The 19,424-nt window shown below is 43.5% G+C and overlaps 1 protein-coding gene across 3 annotated transcripts in view; it reads right to left on the bottom strand.

Moving 5' to 3' along the window:
- Positions 1-3,380, bottom strand: part of MTDH (metadherin) — a 53,520-nt gene extending 50,140 nt beyond the window's left edge. The window contains exon 1 of one of the 3 annotated variants that reach the window (XM_079795849.1): positions 2,636-3,380. In XM_079795849.1, the coding sequence (XP_079651975.1) occupies positions 2,636-3,013 (378 nt within the window). In that variant the 5' untranslated portion in view covers positions 3,014-3,380. The remainder of the gene's footprint in view (positions 1-2,635) is intronic. The other 2 variants (XM_079795851.1, XM_079795850.1) reach the window with 2 other exon arrangements.
- Between the last annotated feature and the right edge of the window lie 16,044 nt (positions 3,381-19,424).

Below are 19,424 nucleotides of genomic sequence, written 5' to 3'. Positions count from 1 at the left end.
AGGCTCAGGAGTCTAATGTTAACAAGCATTCAAAGTGACTCTGCTAAAAGTAGTCAGGGGTTAACACTTTGAGGAATCCTGCAGTGTTTTAACTTAACTAAGACCTTGAATTTATAAACAAGATAAGCTAAACAGAGCAAGGTTAAATGCCTTACTCAAGTTTAGAGTTCCCCATCTCTGCCAGGCTGACAGAGTTGGGCCTTTTCTGATTCTTCAGCCTCTCCCACTAACCGGCTCCTACCCACTTTCAAAGTCAAATTCTGTGACTATGTCTTCCATTGCCACCTGGGCCCACAATAGGGTTGCATTGTTAATTTTTCTGAGCATATCTTTTTCACAACTGGAGTAAAAAGCTCCCTAGGGAGAAACTGAGCTTTTACTTTTGTATCCCCTTCACAGCGAAATATCAATACTGTATTCCTTTTCACAGGAATTTGCAAACAGTATCCTGCTTTTTTCCAAAGTGTATGAGTACTTAAAAAAAGCAGCAATTTCTACTTCTTAGCCCTATAAAGCAGTGTTTGCTAACTGTGGGTCATGTCTCATACTCACATGTGAAACCAATTTAGTGGGTCACAAATATCATTAAAGAAAAACAAACAGAATAGTTAGATATGTGTATGGGAGGGTACTGTAATGTAAATATATTTCTTATTGTAGGTTGCAGTCAAAAAAGTTTGAAAGCCACAAGTTTGTAAATGTTGACAAACTCCAACACACATTTTTACCATTAGATAGGCAAAGATATTTTTTCGCCCAATTAACATTCAACCATTTGTTTTTTCTTCCCATTCTCCACTTCCCAACGCTAATAGATTCGTTTACTCATTTTCCCTTCCTTTATTTAAATGAAAAGGAGAAGGGATAAGCCCTGGGTCTGATGAGCATTTTCCATAGGAGTCTGTGTTCTTCAGATGAGTCATCTGAGTGTTACGATGCTCTTCAGATGGGCTCTTGGAGCACCTGTCTCTCCACTCCAGGCTAGTCTATCTGCAATTTTAGGCGTCCCAACAGGGCTTTGAAAATTTCACAACCCGCTTCATCCACACCGGGATGAGGCTTATTAGTACACGTGGGTTGTTTTTTTCTCAAGATCATCTTTCTTCAACTCGGGGCCAGGTTCTCTATTTCCACCATAACCTTACTTTCTGGTAATCCTTGATGTTCTCTACAAATTTAAATATAGCTACATATGCTCCAAATATTCTTTTCTATTAGTTACTTAGTATTCCTACTGACAAAGTTGTACCCCTTTCTAGGTTTTGCATGTATCTGGCATTCTCTTAATCAGCACGCAGAATGTTAATATTTATCTAAGCCCAATAATGCCCTGTGACCTGTCAAGTCTCTAATGCAGCTTATTCTTTGTACTATCATTACTTTAGTTTGAATTCAAATCCCACTTCCTCGAATAACTTTCCTAAATTCTTCCCATGGAATTAGTCTTCCACCCTCCAAACCTCATTAACACTGCTCACGCTTACACAGCACCCATCCGTTTATGCAATATTGGAATTAGGAATCTGTCTCCTACATTAGTCTCCACGATTGACTCTAAAACCATCGATGTATAGCCCCTAATGTCCACCAAACACCAGAGTGAATTTCACATGGGAGGGCCTTGGCTACATTTACTTGATTGCATTTGAAAAGGCGAAGAGCTTAATCCAAGTGGATACAAAAACAGGCTAGGAGCGGGTTCCAGTTCAGCACACCACCTTCAGACTCTACTGCCCAACCGTCAAGTATTTTTAAAATACGTAAACCTATGCAACATTTCACGGAAGAAGAACCACCACGGGGAAATGGCAGTAATGAGTGCAGAAATAGAACCCGGGGCATGATGAAGACGGAGGTGATGCTCTCCGCCTCTCTGCACGTGGCCCGGTCAACCGGAGCCTGGAGACCTGTCAGCCGGCACCATTCTGCCCCGTCATCCCCCGTCGACTCCGATTCCTAACCCTCCCCACGCCACTTGGCCGAACTTGCCTCCGCCGTCTCCTAGGGCCACAGTCCCCGAAAGTGCAGCGGGCCACCGGGCTCCCTCTCGCCTCGCTCCGGCCCCGGCCTCCACCGGCCACAGCCACAGCCACAGGAGTCAGCGTTGGGCAACCATTTCCCTTTACCAGTTCCTACTAAAATGGAAGCGCCGAGACCCGGGCACCTTTCGTCCTCGCAAGCCCCGTCGTTTTTATGGGTCAATCGTGGAGACTAATTTCCTTCCGCGGCTGCTTGTCTCAACGTGACCTGAACTAGAGACATCGTCTCCCAGGCGCCGTCTTTCCCCTAACTTCCCACCGCCGCCACCTTAGGGTCCGGTCCCATCGCGCACGCAGCCGACCCGCAGGCCCCCGGGTTCCCGAAACGGCTTGACCTCCGGGCTCTTGTACTTGCACAGACCCCGGGCCGTCTAACTTCCTTCCCCGAGACTGTCTCACCCCCCCGTCCGACACTTCCCGAGTTTCCCCCATTTCCCCCCCCCCAAGGAACGTGTCCACCGGCCGCCCCTCCTGGGAGACCCGCGTCCCGGCTCGCGACCGACCGACCCTCCTCTTCCCTTTCCCAGTCCCGGCTTGGAGCGGGGGGTGGGGGGGCCCCGCTCGCCCTCCCCTCCCCGCCGCTCCTCCCGACTTACTTTGGGCTTCTCGGGCAATTTTTTGCGGTTCTTCTTCTTCGGCTCGTCGCTCCGGAGACTCTTCAGCAAGGCCAGGTCGTCGGGGGCCGAGGCCGGCGCGGCCGCCTCCTCCCGCCGGCGGGGCGGGCTCCTCCGCTTCTTGCGGGCGCCGGCGCACGCCGCGGCCCAGCCGTAGCCCAGCAGGCAGAGCAGCAGCAGCCCGAGCGCGCCCGTGCCCACCAGGATCACCCAGCCCGGGTACCGCTTCGGCTCCAGCCCCAGGTCGAGGCCCAGCTCGGTGCGCAGAAAGCCGAGGCCGACCGAGAGCATTTCCCGCAGCCGAGCCGAGCCCTCCTCGGCCTGTCGGGCCAGCTCGTCCTGCCAGCTCCGTGCAGCCATCTTCCCTCTCCCGTCAGAGGGGGACTCGAGGGATGACGCCGGGGCGCACGACGCCGATGCGAGAGTCAAGGGAAGCGAGCAAGGGCCGGGCCGACGACGGCCTCAGGCCGAGCGCATCGCAGCCGCCCCTCGCGCCGGAGCCGGGGATCGGCCGTTGACGCCACCGGGAGGTGAGGGGGGCTCCCCACTCCCCCCCCCACGCTCGTCAGCCTCGCTCCGCCACCGCCGGGGAGGAGGGGGCGGCGGAGGGAGTGTCTCCAGTGGCGGCCGCTAAGCGGCGTCCGGGCGCCAGTGCCAGGCCGGGCTGACCTCCCTCGGCGGAACAATGGCGGCTTCGGCCGCGATCCAGCCGCGCGCCGGGGCGGCGGGCGAGGGGAGCGGGTCACGTGGGCGGCGGTGGGCGGGGCGGTGTGACGTAGGCGCGGGCGGGGCGGGGCGGGGCGGGAGCCGTTGGGCGAGGGCGCGCCTGTGGCTGTTGGCGGCGACTCTTTCGGGGCTGGCGGAGGAGTCGGGCTTGGGGACCGGTGACGGACGGGGGCCCAGGAGGGGTTAACTGGAGGAAGCCTTTCGCGGGTGGCTGGTGGCTCGGCGCTGGGAGACGTGGCGCTGTGACAGGCCAGGGGGCGGGGCTCCCGGGGAAGCGGGGGTGGGTGGGTGGGGGTGCGGGATGGAGGGAGAGGGGAGGAGGGTGCAGAGTGCGCAGCTGGGTCGCAGGGTCTAGGTCAGAGTCTCGCTTAGGTTTTCTTCCTTCTCATTCGGGGAGTGGTGCCGTCAGGGAAATGGATGTTTCCCCGGAGTCACCGGCGGGCTCGCTGCTCCCAAAGGGGCTCCGCGGAGCCTGAGGCCGGGCGCTCGGAACCGGGCCTGGGCTTAATTCACAAAACGGCTGTTTCTCCCCGGGGCCAGCGCCCCGCGGGCTCGGGCGCTGCTCGCGTCGTCCTGCTCATTTCATTCATTCTCGCTCTGGCTGTTGTTACTCCCCGAGTTGAAAAGCTCGTGGGCGGCACTGTGTTCCTCCTAATTTATAGCTTTAATTAGAAACAAGAGAATCACATTAGAATGGTGTTTACACCGTACAAGTAGCTTCCTGGTTGCACTTTGAAGCTTTTGTACAAGACCACACAGGAGTTGTAAAAAAATTCTATTTTTATAAAGCTGTGCTGAAGGGTAGGAGGAAATGAATTACCTTTTCAGATTTTAATTACAAAGGTGATGCTTTGGGATTACATTAGGTTTTTTTTTTAAATTCCATTCGATGATAATTAGCATGTAAAAAGTGTCTTAAGTGAGCTAAATGAAATACAGGCTTTCTCAAAGACTAATAAGACCTTGAATGCCAAAAATGTATGAAAGAGTAGTTTGACCTACTTGGCAAGTGCTGTTTAATGCATGTTGTGATTAATGGGTGGGAGCTTTGTAAATAAAATAAATGACTGCCCTGGCTGGTGTGGTTCAGTTGATTGAGTCTCCCATACACCAAAAGGTTGGCAGTTTGATTCCTGGTTGGGTGCTTGGAGGAGGCAATTGATAACGTGTTTCTCTCTCCCTCTCCCTTCCTCTCTCACTATAAGGTCAATAAAATAAAATTTAAAAACATACTTTAAAAAATTCTAAGCTTTATATAGACTGAAATTTACAAGGCCCAAAACTTAGATGTTATCAGGATCTTCTTTAATTCTAAAAGGCTCCAAATTTTATTTATGTTTATGAAATTAGATTTATAAGTCTATGTTTTGTTTTCAGAGACATGAGGGTGATGCCGTTGCTAAGAAGTTCCACTGTCCATTTTGTAATTGGGGCAGGGTGTGTGTGGGGGGGTCGGGGGGTGTGGGGGAGAGGGGTCCTTGACTTCACCTGTTGCTTGTGGGAGTGGAATTCTGCTATATCCCAGAAAAAGAATTTTCTGAGGCTTGCAAGGGAGGATGAAATACTGAAGAAAGCTTTATTTCTGTGGAATTATCCCCCTGAGTTTCCAAGGTCCCCTCCCTTTGTCCCACCAAGGAAGAAGCGTGGCTGTGGCTTCGATAGGGCTGAAATAAAAGCCAGCGTTAGGGCATAGTCCCCTCCTGCGTCAGGCTAGTTTAATTTGTGTTCCCAACTGCAGTCCATCAGTCCATTGCATGTGGGGTCTGCATGGCTGTGGGAGCCAAGAGAGAGAATTCCTTTCTCAGGGGTGGGGAACCTTTTTCAGCCAAGGGCCATTTGGATATTTATAACATCATTCACAGGCCATACAAAATTATCAGCTTAAAAATTAGCCTGCAGTATTTGGTCAAACATTTAATTAATTCACCCCTAATACTTTGGCCGGGCCAGACCAAATGATTTTGTGGGCCTTATATGGCCCATGGGCCAGACGTTTCCCACCTCTGGTTTAGGGGATTATGCATTCTCAAATTTTAGGGGCTTGCAGTGGGCCATGCCTATTCTGGCCAAAGATCTCTGTTCCCAAGTGTGACTGACAGACACCTCTGTAGTCACTCCAAATGAGCACGTGTCCATTTCCCCTTTGTTGGACCCCATCCCCCAGTGTTCTGCAGGGGATGGGCTGGTGGTTCCCTGGGGAGTGCAAAGTTGCAGTTTCCTGGTGAAGCTGCCCAAATGACATGCCTACAATGTCTGGCTTCCCTTTGCTCCTTTCCTATTATAAATAACTAGCTGATTAGAATGGTATCGATTCTAGGTTAACACCAGTGGATTTATGAATTAAGCTATTGTACAATGATATCAGGATTTGCCTCTTACTTTGGCAGCCTAGCAAGGATTGATTATATAAAATCATTATCACCTTTTTTTTTCTTTAATCCTTACCCAAAGATATATTTCTACTAATTCTAGAGAGTAGAAGGGAGAGAGAAACATCAGTTGGCTGCCTCCAGCACACGCCTGACCAAGGATTGAATCCATAACCTAAATATGTGCCCTGACTGAGAATCAAACCTGCAACCCCTTGGTGCATGGGACAATGCTCCAACCAATCAAGCTGCTTGGTGAGGGCCATTATTATCTTTTTTCCATGACTGTCCTTTAACCTTAAAAATAAAATACATGTTTATGTATTTGGTAATGCAAATATAATCATTTTTACATATAACTTTATCATCCGTCATCCTTTCACTTAATCATATATATTTTATTTACTTTTTAATCCTCACCTGAGGATATCTTTTTTCTTTTTTTTTTTTTTTTTTTTTTTTTTTTAGAGAGTGAAAGGGAGAGAGGAGGGGGGAGAGAAACATTGATGTGAGAGAAACACATCCATTGGTTGCCTCCTGCACTCTCCCCGACCAGAGGCCAGGGATTGAGCCTGCAACCAAGGTATGTGCCCTTGACCGGGAATCAAACCCAAAACCCTTTGGTCTGAGGGTCAGCCTCTAACCACTGAGCAACTGGCCAGGGCTCACATAATTATATTTTAAAAACAAAGTATGGAGTCATATACTATTTACTGTTTTGCACTTATCGTGGTCATGAACATTCATGTCAATTGATAAAACCCATCTGATAAAACTCACAGGAACACACCTGTGAGCAGCAGAATGAAATTTAGGTAAAATTTAAATGAAGCAATGTTTTGAAAAACTCAAAGCAAAGCAGACAGTGTGTGAAAGAGTTAATATCAAACCTGAGCCTGAGTAAACGCAGAATCCTAATTCTGTGGAAATGGCAAAGTTATTCGTTTAAGGCTATAATGAATAAAAATATGTATTTGATAAAAAGCAACTGCAGCCCAGAGACACAGAATCAGGAAGCAACCTAAATTATGTCCCAGGGAGAGAGAGGGGAGGCTGCTTTTTATAGTGAAAGTTCCTCCCCAGGTTCTCAGGTCCATTTGACATAAATGAGATATCCAAATTTGTATACTTCTGATTGGTGTGAGTCAATAGTCCTGATTGGTCATTATAGAGCAATTCTGATTGGATGGGGCAGGTCTTAGTCCCTTGGTGGAAAGACAAAACCAAAAGCTCCATATAATAGTTGACTCGGCTGGGTAATCAAGCAGGGCATAGTGCAGGAAGCCAGGAGTTGAAACTGAGGTTCTTCCTGGTATATAGAGTACATGAGAAGCCCCTGCCCTCAAATGGCTGCCAGGGATAATAGGGTGTTTACAAAATCTTTAACATCACCAAGGAGGGAGAGATTATTTCTGCATAGGGGTAGCGGAACACTTGTAATGCAGTATGTTTAGGTTAAGTCTTGAAGGATGAGGATTGCCCCGCAGACGGCGACCAGCGGCAGCTCTGACACTTCCATTACAGAGAAAGGGCAAATAGCAATATTAAAATATTCTAATTATTTTCCTTTCAATGTGCACGAATCTGTGTACCGGGCCACTAGTATATCTAGAAAATGGTGAGTACTGCTCTGTAACTAGTGATAAAGTCCATAACATTTTGGTGAAGGACTGAAGAAAAGGGAATTGTCAACCATGACTCCTAGGTTTCTCATCTCCAATTAGACAGATGGTGGTGCCATTCACTGAAATGGGGAATACTAGGAAAGAACTAAATTTAGCAAGCCAAGATTAGTAACTTGCTATTACATACATTAATTTTGAGAATTCTAAAATATCCAGATGAAGATATCAAATAAGCAGCTGGATACATGCGTGTGAACTCCAGAGGAGAAATGAGAGTTGGGAGATACCTCTTGGTTTCCTTGCTTCAATCACCCTTTTCATTTGTCAATCATTTGATGCTTCTCCTCTCACAAGCCCCTTGCACTTGCTCTTCCTAGGGCATGGAATTCATTTACTTGCTTTTCCTGGTTAATTCCTAATCAGGCTTCATATCTCATATGAAACATCATTTTCTCCCAGAGGTTGTGCCCAACCACTAGATCAGGTCACTTCCTCATGTTACATATTTTCATAGCACCACAAATTTCTATAGTATTTCTCAAAATGTAATTTCACATTTATTTTTATAATTATTTTCTCTCTCCTTCTGACTATATTTCTGTGAGAACAGAAACTGTGTTTGGTTTTATTCATCCATCAACTATACCTTGCATATGCCTACCACATGGTAGATGTTCAGAAGATATTTGAAACAATAGTTGATATTACTGTGAATAATAATGAGAATTAAAAAAAAAAAACAATATCTATTTACACATGGTGCAAACAAAGGTATATCCCTAATTGAAGGCATCAGTATTTTGTGCAGGAAAGACTTTCAGATGCACCTCCACCCCAGATATTTTGGCTCCTGGTACTCACATCTTTGAGTAATCCCTACCCTTGAGCATGGGAGAGACCTGTGATTTGCTTCTAACCTGTAGAATATGGCAAAGGGTGATGTACTATCACTTCCACGCTTTATAGGACATAAAATTGTAGTTCCACCTGCTAATACACTCTTCTTTCTCTTGCTGGCTTTGGTGGAATAAACTTCCATGAGAAGGGACCTCTGTGGCATAACCAAGGGTGTCTCCTATTAACAGCCAGTAAGAAAGCAAGACCCTCAGTCTGACAAACCAGAAAGAGCCGAATCCTGCCAACAATCACATGCGTTTGGAAACAGATTCTTCCCTGATTGGGCATCATATAAGGCCCCAGTGCTGGCCGACACCTTCAGAGGGACCCTAACACAGAGCAGCCAGTGGAGCTATGTCCATATTCCTGACTCACAGACACTGGGAGATGTTAATGTGTGTTGTTTTAAGCTTCTAAATTTGTGGTTATGTAGCAATAGATAACTAATTTTGCGATTTTGGTACCTGGTAGTGGGGTGCTCCTATAATTAATACCTAAAAATGTGGGCGTGGCTTTGAAACCAACCAGTGGTCAGAGACTGGAAGAATTTTGAGGAGCATGATATAGCCTAAATTGCCTTGAACAGACAGTATAAACTTTAAAGACACTTCCAGCCCTGGTTGGGTAGCTCGGTTGGTTAAAGCATCATCCCAATATGCCAACCTTGCTGCCAAGGTTGTGGGTTTGATCCCTGGTCAGGGCACAAGAATCAACCAGTGAATGCATAAATAAGTGGAACAACAAGTCCATGGCTAATATACTAATCTAAAAATTTCCAAGCAAAAGTGAGTTTCTTAATATTTATGGTAAAATACAAGAGGAGAGAAAAAAAAAAGAGCTATAAATTAAAAGTAGCCACAACTTAATGATTTTGAAAGTTCTCAGCTTCTTTAGATAAGAAAAGATGCTAAAACTCAGAAGTGGCTCCCAAGCACTGACTAGAAAAGTGACCTAAAGAAAAGAGGAGAGTGTGACTATACAACCTTTTGTTAAAGCCTCAGAAAGATCAAAGGATCAGAATATGCAGTCACACAAAGGAGGCTGGAGAGAGATTAGAGGTGTGCCTCAAGGAACCTCTCAACTAAAGCACAGGTCTTTGATCCTCAGCAAAATCAGTGGGGGCCCAAGGTAGAGAAGTTCTTACCCAGGAGAAATTTCCCTTTGCCTGTCACACTATTGCATGTTGGGTGTCTCGGAGGAAGAACACTCATCTCTTTAGTTTCACACTTCTGCTCAGTTGCAAGGAATTGTGCTCCAGGAGATATTTCTATATAATAAAGAGGTAATATGCAAATTAACCATCACTCCAACACACAATATGGCTGCCCCCATATGGACACAAGATGGCCAGCAGGGGAGGGTAGTTGGGGAGGAACCAGGCCTGCAGGGGAGGGCAATTGGGGGGGACCAGGCCAGCAGGGGAGGGCAGTTAGGTGTGACCGGGCCTGCAGGGGAGGGCAGTTGGGGGCAACCAGGCTGGCAAGGGAGGGCAGTTAGGGGTGACCAGGCCAGCGGGGGAGGGCAGTTAGGGGCAATCGGGTTGGTGGGATCGGGCCTAAATGGGCAATAGGACATCCCTCGAGGGGTCCCAGATTGGAGAGGATGCAGGCTGGGCTGAGGGACGACCCCCCCCTCCCCCCCACCTTGCACCAGGCCTCTAGTATTTAATAAAACTACAAGGCATACCTTGGAGATATTGTAGGTTCAGTTCCATACCACCGCAAATAAAGCTAGCATACCAATAAAGCAAGTCATAATCTTTTTGCTGCTGGTGGTAGGCAAGATCTTCAATTTGTAAAAATGGCAACATCTGAGAAGCTGCCATAAAGTGAAGTGCCATAAAATGAGTTATGCCTGTACTTCTAAGGAGTTTTATCTGCACCTGATTTAGATAATGAGATTGCTATAGTGAGATGAAACTCTTAAAGGCCTTAGGAGAGGCTGAATGTGATTTGCATGTGGAAGTGATGTTAATTATTGGGGACCAGAAGGTGAACTATGGTAGGCTTTTCCAAGATGGCCCCAATGATTCCTGCCTTTTGGTATTTATGGGTTTGTGTAATCCCATCCCCTTAAGTAACTTGCTTCTATGAACCAGTAGACCTTCACCATTGAGAGAAGTCATTTCTATGATCAGATTACAGAAGATTCTGACTTCCATCTGGCTAGCAGACTTTCTCCCTTGAAGGCTTTGATGAAGCAAGTTGCCATGTTGGAGAGACATATGTGACAAGAAACTGAGGGCAGCCCGGCTGGCATGGCTCAGTGGACTGAGCATCATTCTATGCACCAAGAGGTTGCTGGTTCAATTCCCGTTCAGGGCATATGCCCAGATTTTGGGCTCCATCCCTAGGAGGCAGCCAATTGATGTTTCTCTATCATTGATGTTTCTATCTTCTTTCCCTCTCCTTTCCTCTCTCTCTAAAAAAACTAATAAAAAACATATTAAAAAAAAACTGAGGGCAGCCAGTTTTTTTCAGTGGTTGAGCATCGACCTATGAACTAGGAGGTCACAGATAGATTCCCAGTCAGGGCACATGCCTGGGTTGTGGGCTCTACTAAAATTTAAGGTATGCCATCCATGTACTTCTAAGGGTCCAGTTACATTTCAAGATGTATTTCTGAACCTGTGAAACTTTTATTAATAAGAGGGAAACTTCTTTAGAAGTTGCTAAGCAGTTGGAAGAGAGAGGGAAAAAAAAACATCAAAAATCATTTGAGACCCAATATTCGAAAAAACAAGTATCTCTTCTAGTGGCTGAGCACAAAAGAAAGTAACAGGTGTCATTGTTGGGAAAGACCAAAGTGTTTATACAGATTAGTAACCTCAGATACTCAAAAGCTGACAAAAGTAGTGATCTAAAGAGTAATCTAAAAATAACTTTAACAGTAAGTTTATTACTCCAATGTGGCCTTGCTACATCTAATGTACCCTAAATTTGATGAATTACTTGAACTCAGTGGACTCTCTCTCCCTCCCTCCTTTCCTCTCTCCCCCCTCTCTTTTTCTCTCAGAATATGGTGCAAGTGAATTGCAAGTATGAGGTATAGTTACTGTTCGGAGAAATTTCTTTAAACCTGATGAACTATTTTATGAATATGTGTGAGAACTTTGCTTCAGAACAAATTTATCACCTTTACAAAAAAAATTTTTTTTGATAGATATCGTTTTGTGATAAATATGTCAGGACATAATTTTCTTGGAAAAATAAGGACACAAAAACCTGTAATATGGAATACCTAATTACTTTAAAATAACATTTCACAGTTGTAGTTAGTTTTGGCCAAGACTATTATCAGCTTTCTACTCTTCTCCTGTGAGCATCAAATGAAATCAAATGAATCATCGAAGCTTTCTACTCTTCTCCTGTGAGCTTCAAATGAAATCAAATGAATCATCGAACGTGTGTGAAAGTGCAGGACAGATGCAAATTCACCAAGCCGGCAATTACTTTAAATTTATTATTCCTGTTCCTAGGAGGTTATTTAGTTCCTTATGTGCATTTTGCTTGCAATTAGAGGAAGAAAATCCCCATTAGTGCTTCAGGTATAGCCTCCTCTTTTAAATAGACTTCTATCATAGGCAGCAAGATCTAAGAGAGCTTAACAAACGTTGCCTACAGTTATGCTTTAAGAAATACTGCATTCTTTATTGAAGCAGTAGGGTAATACCAGTGATGAGGAGTAACATGAGCTAAGGTTTGGATTAGAAAGAAGGGGTGTGTCTTTGGAGAATTTTCCTTCACTGGAGCTGAGGCGGGTGTTAGAGAATAGTGCCTGCCTCGTGGAAACTAGAGTAACAGGATGTCTTAGTCAGCCGAGGCTGCTAGAACAGAGTACTGCAGACAGGGAGGCTTCAAGAACCGAAATTTATTTCCTCCCAGTTCTGGTGACTGGCAGTCTAAGATCAAGGTGCTGGCAGAGTTGGTTTTACCTGAGGGCACTTTCCTTGGCTTGTAGATGGCCACCTTCTGTGTCTTTCAATTTTTTTTAAAAAAATATTTTATTGATTTTTTTACAGAGAGGAAGGGAGAGGGATAGAGAGTTAGAAACATCATTCAGCTGCCTCCTGCAGACTCCCTACTGAGGATGTGCCCACAACCAAGGTACATGCCCTTGACTGGAATCGAACCCGGGACCCTTCAGTCTGCAGGCTGACGCTCTATCCACTTTACCAAACCAGTCAGGGCCCAATAGCCTTTCATCTGTACACATGTGGAGAGAGAGCGAGAACTCTGGTGTTTCCCCTCCTCCTCCCCCTCCTCCTCCTCTTCCTCCTCTTCCTCCTCCTCCTCCTCCTCCTCCTCCTCCTCCTCCTCCTCCTCCTCCTCCTTTTTTAAATCTTTATTGTTGAAAGTATTACAGATATATCCCTTTTTCCCCCCATTGACCCCTTCTAGCCTGCACTCGCCCTCTTCTCCCACCCACCCCCCCCAAGGCCTGCACCACACTATTGTCTGTGTTCATGAGTGACGCATATATGCAGACAAGTTCTTTGGTTGATCTCTTCCAACCCACCCAACCACCCCTGCCTTCCCTCTGAGATTCGACAGTCTGTTCCATGCTTCTATGTCTCTGAATCTATTTTGTTCATCAGTTTATTTTGTTCTTGAGATCATGTGATACATGTCTTTCTCTGACTGGCTTATTTCACTTAGCATAATACTCTCTTCTTCTTATAAGGACTCCTGTCCTATCAGATTTGGGCCTACCCTTATGACCACATTTAACTTCAATGACCTCCTTGAAGGTCAAATCTCCACAGGTAGTCACATTGAAGGTTAGGGCATCAATATATGAGTTTTGGAGGGGAGATAATTCAGTCCATAACACAGGACAAGAGCTGGGATTGTTCCATAGAGTCTTTGAGGGCAAGAATATAAGAAAATTGATTTGTTAGTATCCCTTACAAGAACATAAGTCCCATGGGGGCAGGAAGGGTATCTAATTTGTGCACTGGGGCACCCCTAGCACTTACTGCAGTGCCTATTCATATAAATATTTGTTCAACTAATGAATTAATGAGCCTGGTGATTAGAGAGTGGGGTGGAAGGGAGACTGTTTAAATAGTTTGAAATGTTAGGTACCACATGCCTAAATTCAGTAGTGGTGGAAATGAAGTGGAAGGGGGACAATAAAAAGGTGAGATAAAGGGGAAGGAAGAATCATAGATGACTGATATTCTTTGACTGAGTAACATGGTGACCACTACCCCATTAGTGAAAAGAGAGAAGTTGAGAGGAGTTAACTTATTACTATGAATCTTCATTTTGAAATGAGTTGCCGCTGATGACTTATTCATAGTTTGTGAAACGGAAAGTCCTCATAGCTTCTCCCAGAGGCTCCCTAACGCTTTCTGGAGGTCATGTGGTTTCTTCCTCTGAGGGCTTCTGTTTTCTGAATTACCAGTCTCATTCAATTTTGGTAGCCCAAAGAGGATTAGAAAGAGCCCACACACACATTTCTTCTCCTCTTCTAATTATATACCTCTACCATTACTGTCTTTTATTTGTGGTAGTCACAGTAGACAGGGAAATTATGGTGAGATTGAGCATCACAATGAAATAAAACTTCTAGGCACTAGTAGTCTTCATTTCAAAATTATCTCTCTTCCTGACTGCTTCCTTTTCTTTATAATTCTAAGAGAAACAGCTCAAAACTTTCTAATTTAGTTCTCTAGCTGTTATTTATGAGTGGAAATTTCATCTACTAGAAATCTACTTTCTGAAATTGCTTACACTTACAAAAATCTCAGTTTATATCAGAAACTTTTGAACACATTCATTACTGTATCTCTTCTGAACAAACTATTCTTAGCCAACTTTAAAACTGAAACTCAAAAGGTTGTTAAATATAGACCAAGAGTAATCTGTTTACAGCTGCTAAGAGGATTTAGCAACTGGATTATTTGTTTTTCATGAATAATTGGAATACTTTTTCTAGCTTTTGCCCTAGTTACTCCAAAAGGAGCCAAGTTCAAAGTTCAGGCGCATTCCCCCTAACAGACTGTGTTAATGTTCTTTATGAATAGACAGCATTGTGCATTACCTTGAGAATAGAGTTTGTTCATTGGGTTTGAATTTTTATAGTTAGCCAATAAAATGTCCGTTTTGAACTATTGCATCAGTTTTAGCAAATTTTCATCCTTCTTTGTACAGAAATGTATATAATTTTTAATATATTATTGCTCCTTGACTTAAGTATTCTGTAACAACTAGCGACAATGAAATAGCAATTAGTAACCCAAAGCATAAATTCTAAATGTAATGTAATTGAAATGTAAGGTTTTTCAATTAGGATACAGATTAAGATGCCTTAACAAAGATTTATAGAGGTTTAAACAATATAGAATTTCCTCATTTAACAATGTGATTCATTTCTCACATAATATTGGTATGTTGTCTCCTTCCATCCTATAGTTCTATCAGTGTCCCTAAAATATTAACCTCATCTTGGTCCTAGATGCCTTGTTACTATGTCCAAGCACCAAGATGAGAGAAGGAGTAGAATAAAAAGATACATCTTCCATTAAGGGGCACAACCAAAAAATTGTATATATAACTCTGCTTATGTTCCATTGGCCAGACCTTAGCCAAATGGCCACACTTAGCTGCAAGGGAGTCTGGGAAATATGCCTGGCTAAAACTAAGGATTTTATTTCTTAAGAAAATCTGAGAATATGGATATGGCATGCCAAAAGTTGTGACTCTTCAGTCTTAAATGAATGCTCATTGGACTACGCTAGTTGACTGTAGATTCAACTGTGAAGGAAAGAAACAAAAGGAAAATTATGCATCATTAACAAAAATATGTTTCCACGTCCTAGTTGGTTTGGCTCAGTGGACAGAGTATCAGCCTGCAGACTGAAGGGTCCCAGGTTCAATTCCGGTCAAGGGCACATGCCTGAGTTGCGGGCTTGATCCCCAGTGGCACAAGTTTCATCCAGTGAAACATGTTTTCCAAGACCGCTCCTACTCTGGCTTCTTCTAGGCTTAGAATGTCTGGGTTGGTGGCCCAAATCACTGTGGTTTAATATATTACATATTTTTCCTGTAAAGATGCATGATTTTCTTCACCTAATTACACCACTACATTTTCAAAAGTATGATCTTTAAATGAATATATTATTATGAATTACAAATTTGGGTTAAAACTTTTATACTATAGTCGTATGGACAGGAGCAAACCTTTGATGAGCTTAGTGTATGTATCTTTATAGCTTATGAATAGTATGAAACTTTAGTGATATGTCTCTAACCTAAACAAGTTAAAAAATCTAACTACGTTTCTTTATATAAAGTTTTTGTTAGCTTTCATGGGATTAAAGAGGATTCCATTAATATATATATATTTAAAAAATATTTTTATTCATTTCAGAGAGTAAGGGAGAGGAGAAGAGAGATAGAAACATCAATGATGAGAGAGAAGCATTGATTGGCTGCTTCCTGCACGCCCCTGCAACCCGGCTTGTGTGCCAGAATTGAACCATAACCTCCTGGTTCATAGGTCAACCAACACTCAGCCACTGAGCCACGCAGCTGGGCTAATTATTTTAAATTGATTTTTTTGTAGAGAGGAGGCGGGAAGAGAGAGAGTCATTCATGTGAGAGAGAAACATTGATTGATTGCCTCCCACATGCATCCAGTTGAGGATGTAATCCACAACCTGGTTATGTGCCCTGACCTGGAATTGAGCCTACCACCCTTTGGTGTATGGTATGCTCCAACCAACTGAGCCACACTGGCTAGGGCTCCTTTAATAATTTAAGAGAAGCTGTCAATCAATCGAAAATGCGTTGGACCTGGCCCAGCTTGTGTGGCCCAGTGGATTGAGCATCTTTGTATGCGCCAAGAGGTCCTTGGTTTGATTCCAGAGAGCGGGCACATGCCTGGGTTTCAGGCTTGATCCCCAGTTATAGACATTCAAAGATTAGAAAAGAAATCTTTAGCTGTCCAGGAAGAGAAAGCAAGTCACCATAAGGAGGAAAATTTGGCTTGCCTTAGACTTCTTGGCAATATTCAAAGACAGAAAACAATGTAGCAATATTTACAAACTTCTGGGGACAAGAAAGTGTGACCCAGCCAAATGATTGTTTGGTTATAAAGTCAGTAATCAGGCTTTCTCAAACTAAAATACAAACAAAAAACCAGGTAAAGTAGTACTTAGAGTCTAGTGTATAAGAGATATAAAATCTGTGAGCCCTTCTTGGAAAAAAAAAAAAAAAAAGGCATTGAAATCCAGCCAAAGAAATGAGTGAAGATGGAGAATTTAGGAGTGGTAAAAGAACTGGAAATGAACACTGGCTCTCTTTTTAAAAAGAACAAGAACTAAGTAAGTAGGAATATTGCAATTACAGAACACAATATGATGGTTTATTACCTGGCAAAGTAAAACATAATATAAGCAATGAAAAATGAAATATGGAATAGTGTGGGTAGGAGAAATGCAAGAGTGTTTCATCCTCATCTTTCATAGCAGTGACTCAATTCCTGCCGTCTAAAATTAAACCACATAGTTAAGAAAAAAAAAGGTAGCACCATTTCCAAACTTTTGATGATTTTTATAACCTCTTTGCTTAACCTGAGAGCCAGCAAGGCAAGCCAGCATATGTGTGCCAGATTCGCGTGCAGCTGTTTTGATTATTTAAGGCCAGTTTCGTGTTTTTAAATATTTTAAAATCTGAATGTTATTAGGTGGTAGTGAATTTGCCAATTAACCCCTATTTTCCACCTTCTTATTTCCCACATTTAGGGGCCTGCCTGATCCTGCCTCTGCAGGAACTAAAATCTCCTGTGGTGAAGAATCATTATCTGAAGTTCAGCAGTTCCTACAGTAAGATGAAATAATAATTGATCCACTGATACATTCCCCTCATTTGTTTTGAAAACGTATTTTTCTCTGACATAACAAATGGTATTTTCCCATACTACAATGACAGAAATCTGTTTCCTGGTAAATACAGGCATCACTGCCCCATCTTGTGCTTAACTTGGCTGCGACCAGGCCTTGAACTCCGTGCAGTCATGAGTGATGCACAGAGAATGACTGTCATGGAAGATCCCTTGCACCATGTAGAAACACTCAAGGGATGCTTCTCCTTATGTGGTGTCTTACTCTATTTAAAGCCTTAAGGGATTAGCTGCTGTCACCTCTAAGCTATTTCTTTGGCTCAGTTTTAACTTTTAGTCCTTTAAATAAACTGCAGATTGGGGCTGAACCTGAGCCAGAAGAAACAGCTGATTGTCTGTGAAGGCCCCTTTGGGAGGTTCTGGCCCTGACCTTAAAGGCTGAGCTGGTCATTCTAAGAAAAACTGTGGGCAGCCCCAGGGTGTACTCTGATGGCGTTAGGAGGGACATCTGATTGACATGGGAAGGACTAATATCCAGCAGGAGACCCGAGATTAGGTAGAAAAAGAACTGCAGAATTCTCAAGTTAGTATTTCCATATACAGTTACTATATTATTTCCTCAGAAATCTGCTGACGACAAAAGACACTACCTTAGAAAAGCAAAACTAGCCTTTTATTTGAATTAAATCCTGCAGCAAATAAGAGAGAACTGTCTCTCAACTTAGGGTTTGAACTTCTAAATATTTCCATATTTGAAAGAATAAAGGCTGGACTGTATGATGGTGGCAGTGAGAAAGGGCGTGGTAGTAGCTTGTACTCCCATTTCCCTGCCACCATCACATAGTCAAATTTTGGAAGAACCAAAGTTTGGTTCCTAATTGGATATGAGAACAGAGAAGAAATCAAACTAGATCATTTGAATGGCAGGCAATATCATTAACCATGGGCAAGTAAGTTTTATAATGTCTAATCACTGGGATGTACATCTGAAACTAATATAATATTGTATGCAAATGTAATTGAAATATGATAAAAAATAATGGTAGATATTGCTGACATAAAATTCCATTATCAGCCTTTTATTTTATAATATGTGGATGACCTCCTCCTCTGCTCATCTTCAAAGGAAGCTTTACTTGAAGACAATCTCCAGCTCCTTCAAGACCTAGCAAAAATGGGGGCATAAGCATAAGGTATCTACAGAGAAACTTCAGTTCTGTAAGACTTAAGTTAAATATCTGGGATATTTAGTTACTGATAAAGGTCTCCTCTTGGATTCAAGTAGGACCCAGGGTATTTTAACTTTTTCTATCTCCAAGACTGAAAAGTAACTCAGGAGTTTCCTATGCTTGACTGGATTTTGTAGAAATTGGATTCTTAATTTTTCTGTCATGGCTTAACCTTTATTATCCCTTCCCAAGGCTGAAGAGACAGATCCCCTCAAATGGTAGACAGAGGAATTCCAGAAAGCCTTCAGTGAAATAAAAGGCAGTCTTTATGATCCCCCTGCTTTAGGACATCTTAATTTTGATAGCCCCTTTCCCTTTCTGTGCATTAAAGAGAGGGTAATGTGATAGGTATCGTGACTCAATGGCATGAAAGCCAACATAAGTCTGTTAGATACTAGAGTCAACAATTGGATCTGGTAGCCAAACGTCTACCTCCCGGTATGAGAGCTATTACAGCCCCTGCCAATTTACTACAACATATAAAAGAGATAATAATGGGCTCTCCACTGACTGTGTGCCTCATTCAGTGGAAGTCTTACTTAACTCTCATAGTACTCAGTTCTTCTCTGCCAGCAGACTAACCTTCTAAGATGTTCTTTTATTGTCTTCATCTACTGGGACTATTTTTCGCTGCATTACTCTGAATCCTGCTACTCTCTTTCCTCTGCCCTTCAAGGAAAGCCCTCATGACTGCTTAACATTAATAGACTGACCACTAACTTCTTAAATTGATTTACAGGAAACGCCTTTTGAAAATGCTGAATTAGTGTGGTTTACTGATGGTTCTTACCTAATAGATGAAACAGGCCACTATCAAGCAAGCTATGAAATGGTTTTTCTCGCCCTAACCGGTTTGGCTCAGTGGATAGAGCACTGGCCTGCGGACTGAAGGGTCCCAGGTCAAGGGCACATCCCCAGTAGAGGGTGTGCAGGAGGCAGCTGATTGATGTTTCTCTCTCATCGATGTTTCTCTCTATCTTCCTCTCTAAAAAAATCAGTAAAGTATATATACTGTCTTTCTCTAAATGGAACCGTTGAGGCAGTCCAATGCCTCAGGCAACTTCTCCTCAACAAG

Source organism: Cnephaeus nilssonii, assembly GCF_951640355.1.
Source record: "Cnephaeus nilssonii genome assembly, chromosome: 18".
NCBI classification, from domain to species: Eukaryota; Metazoa; Chordata; class Mammalia; order Chiroptera; family Vespertilionidae; genus Cnephaeus; species Cnephaeus nilssonii.
Note: the sequence above shows the minus strand (reverse complement) of the source record. Positions and strands in the feature narration are given on the sequence as shown.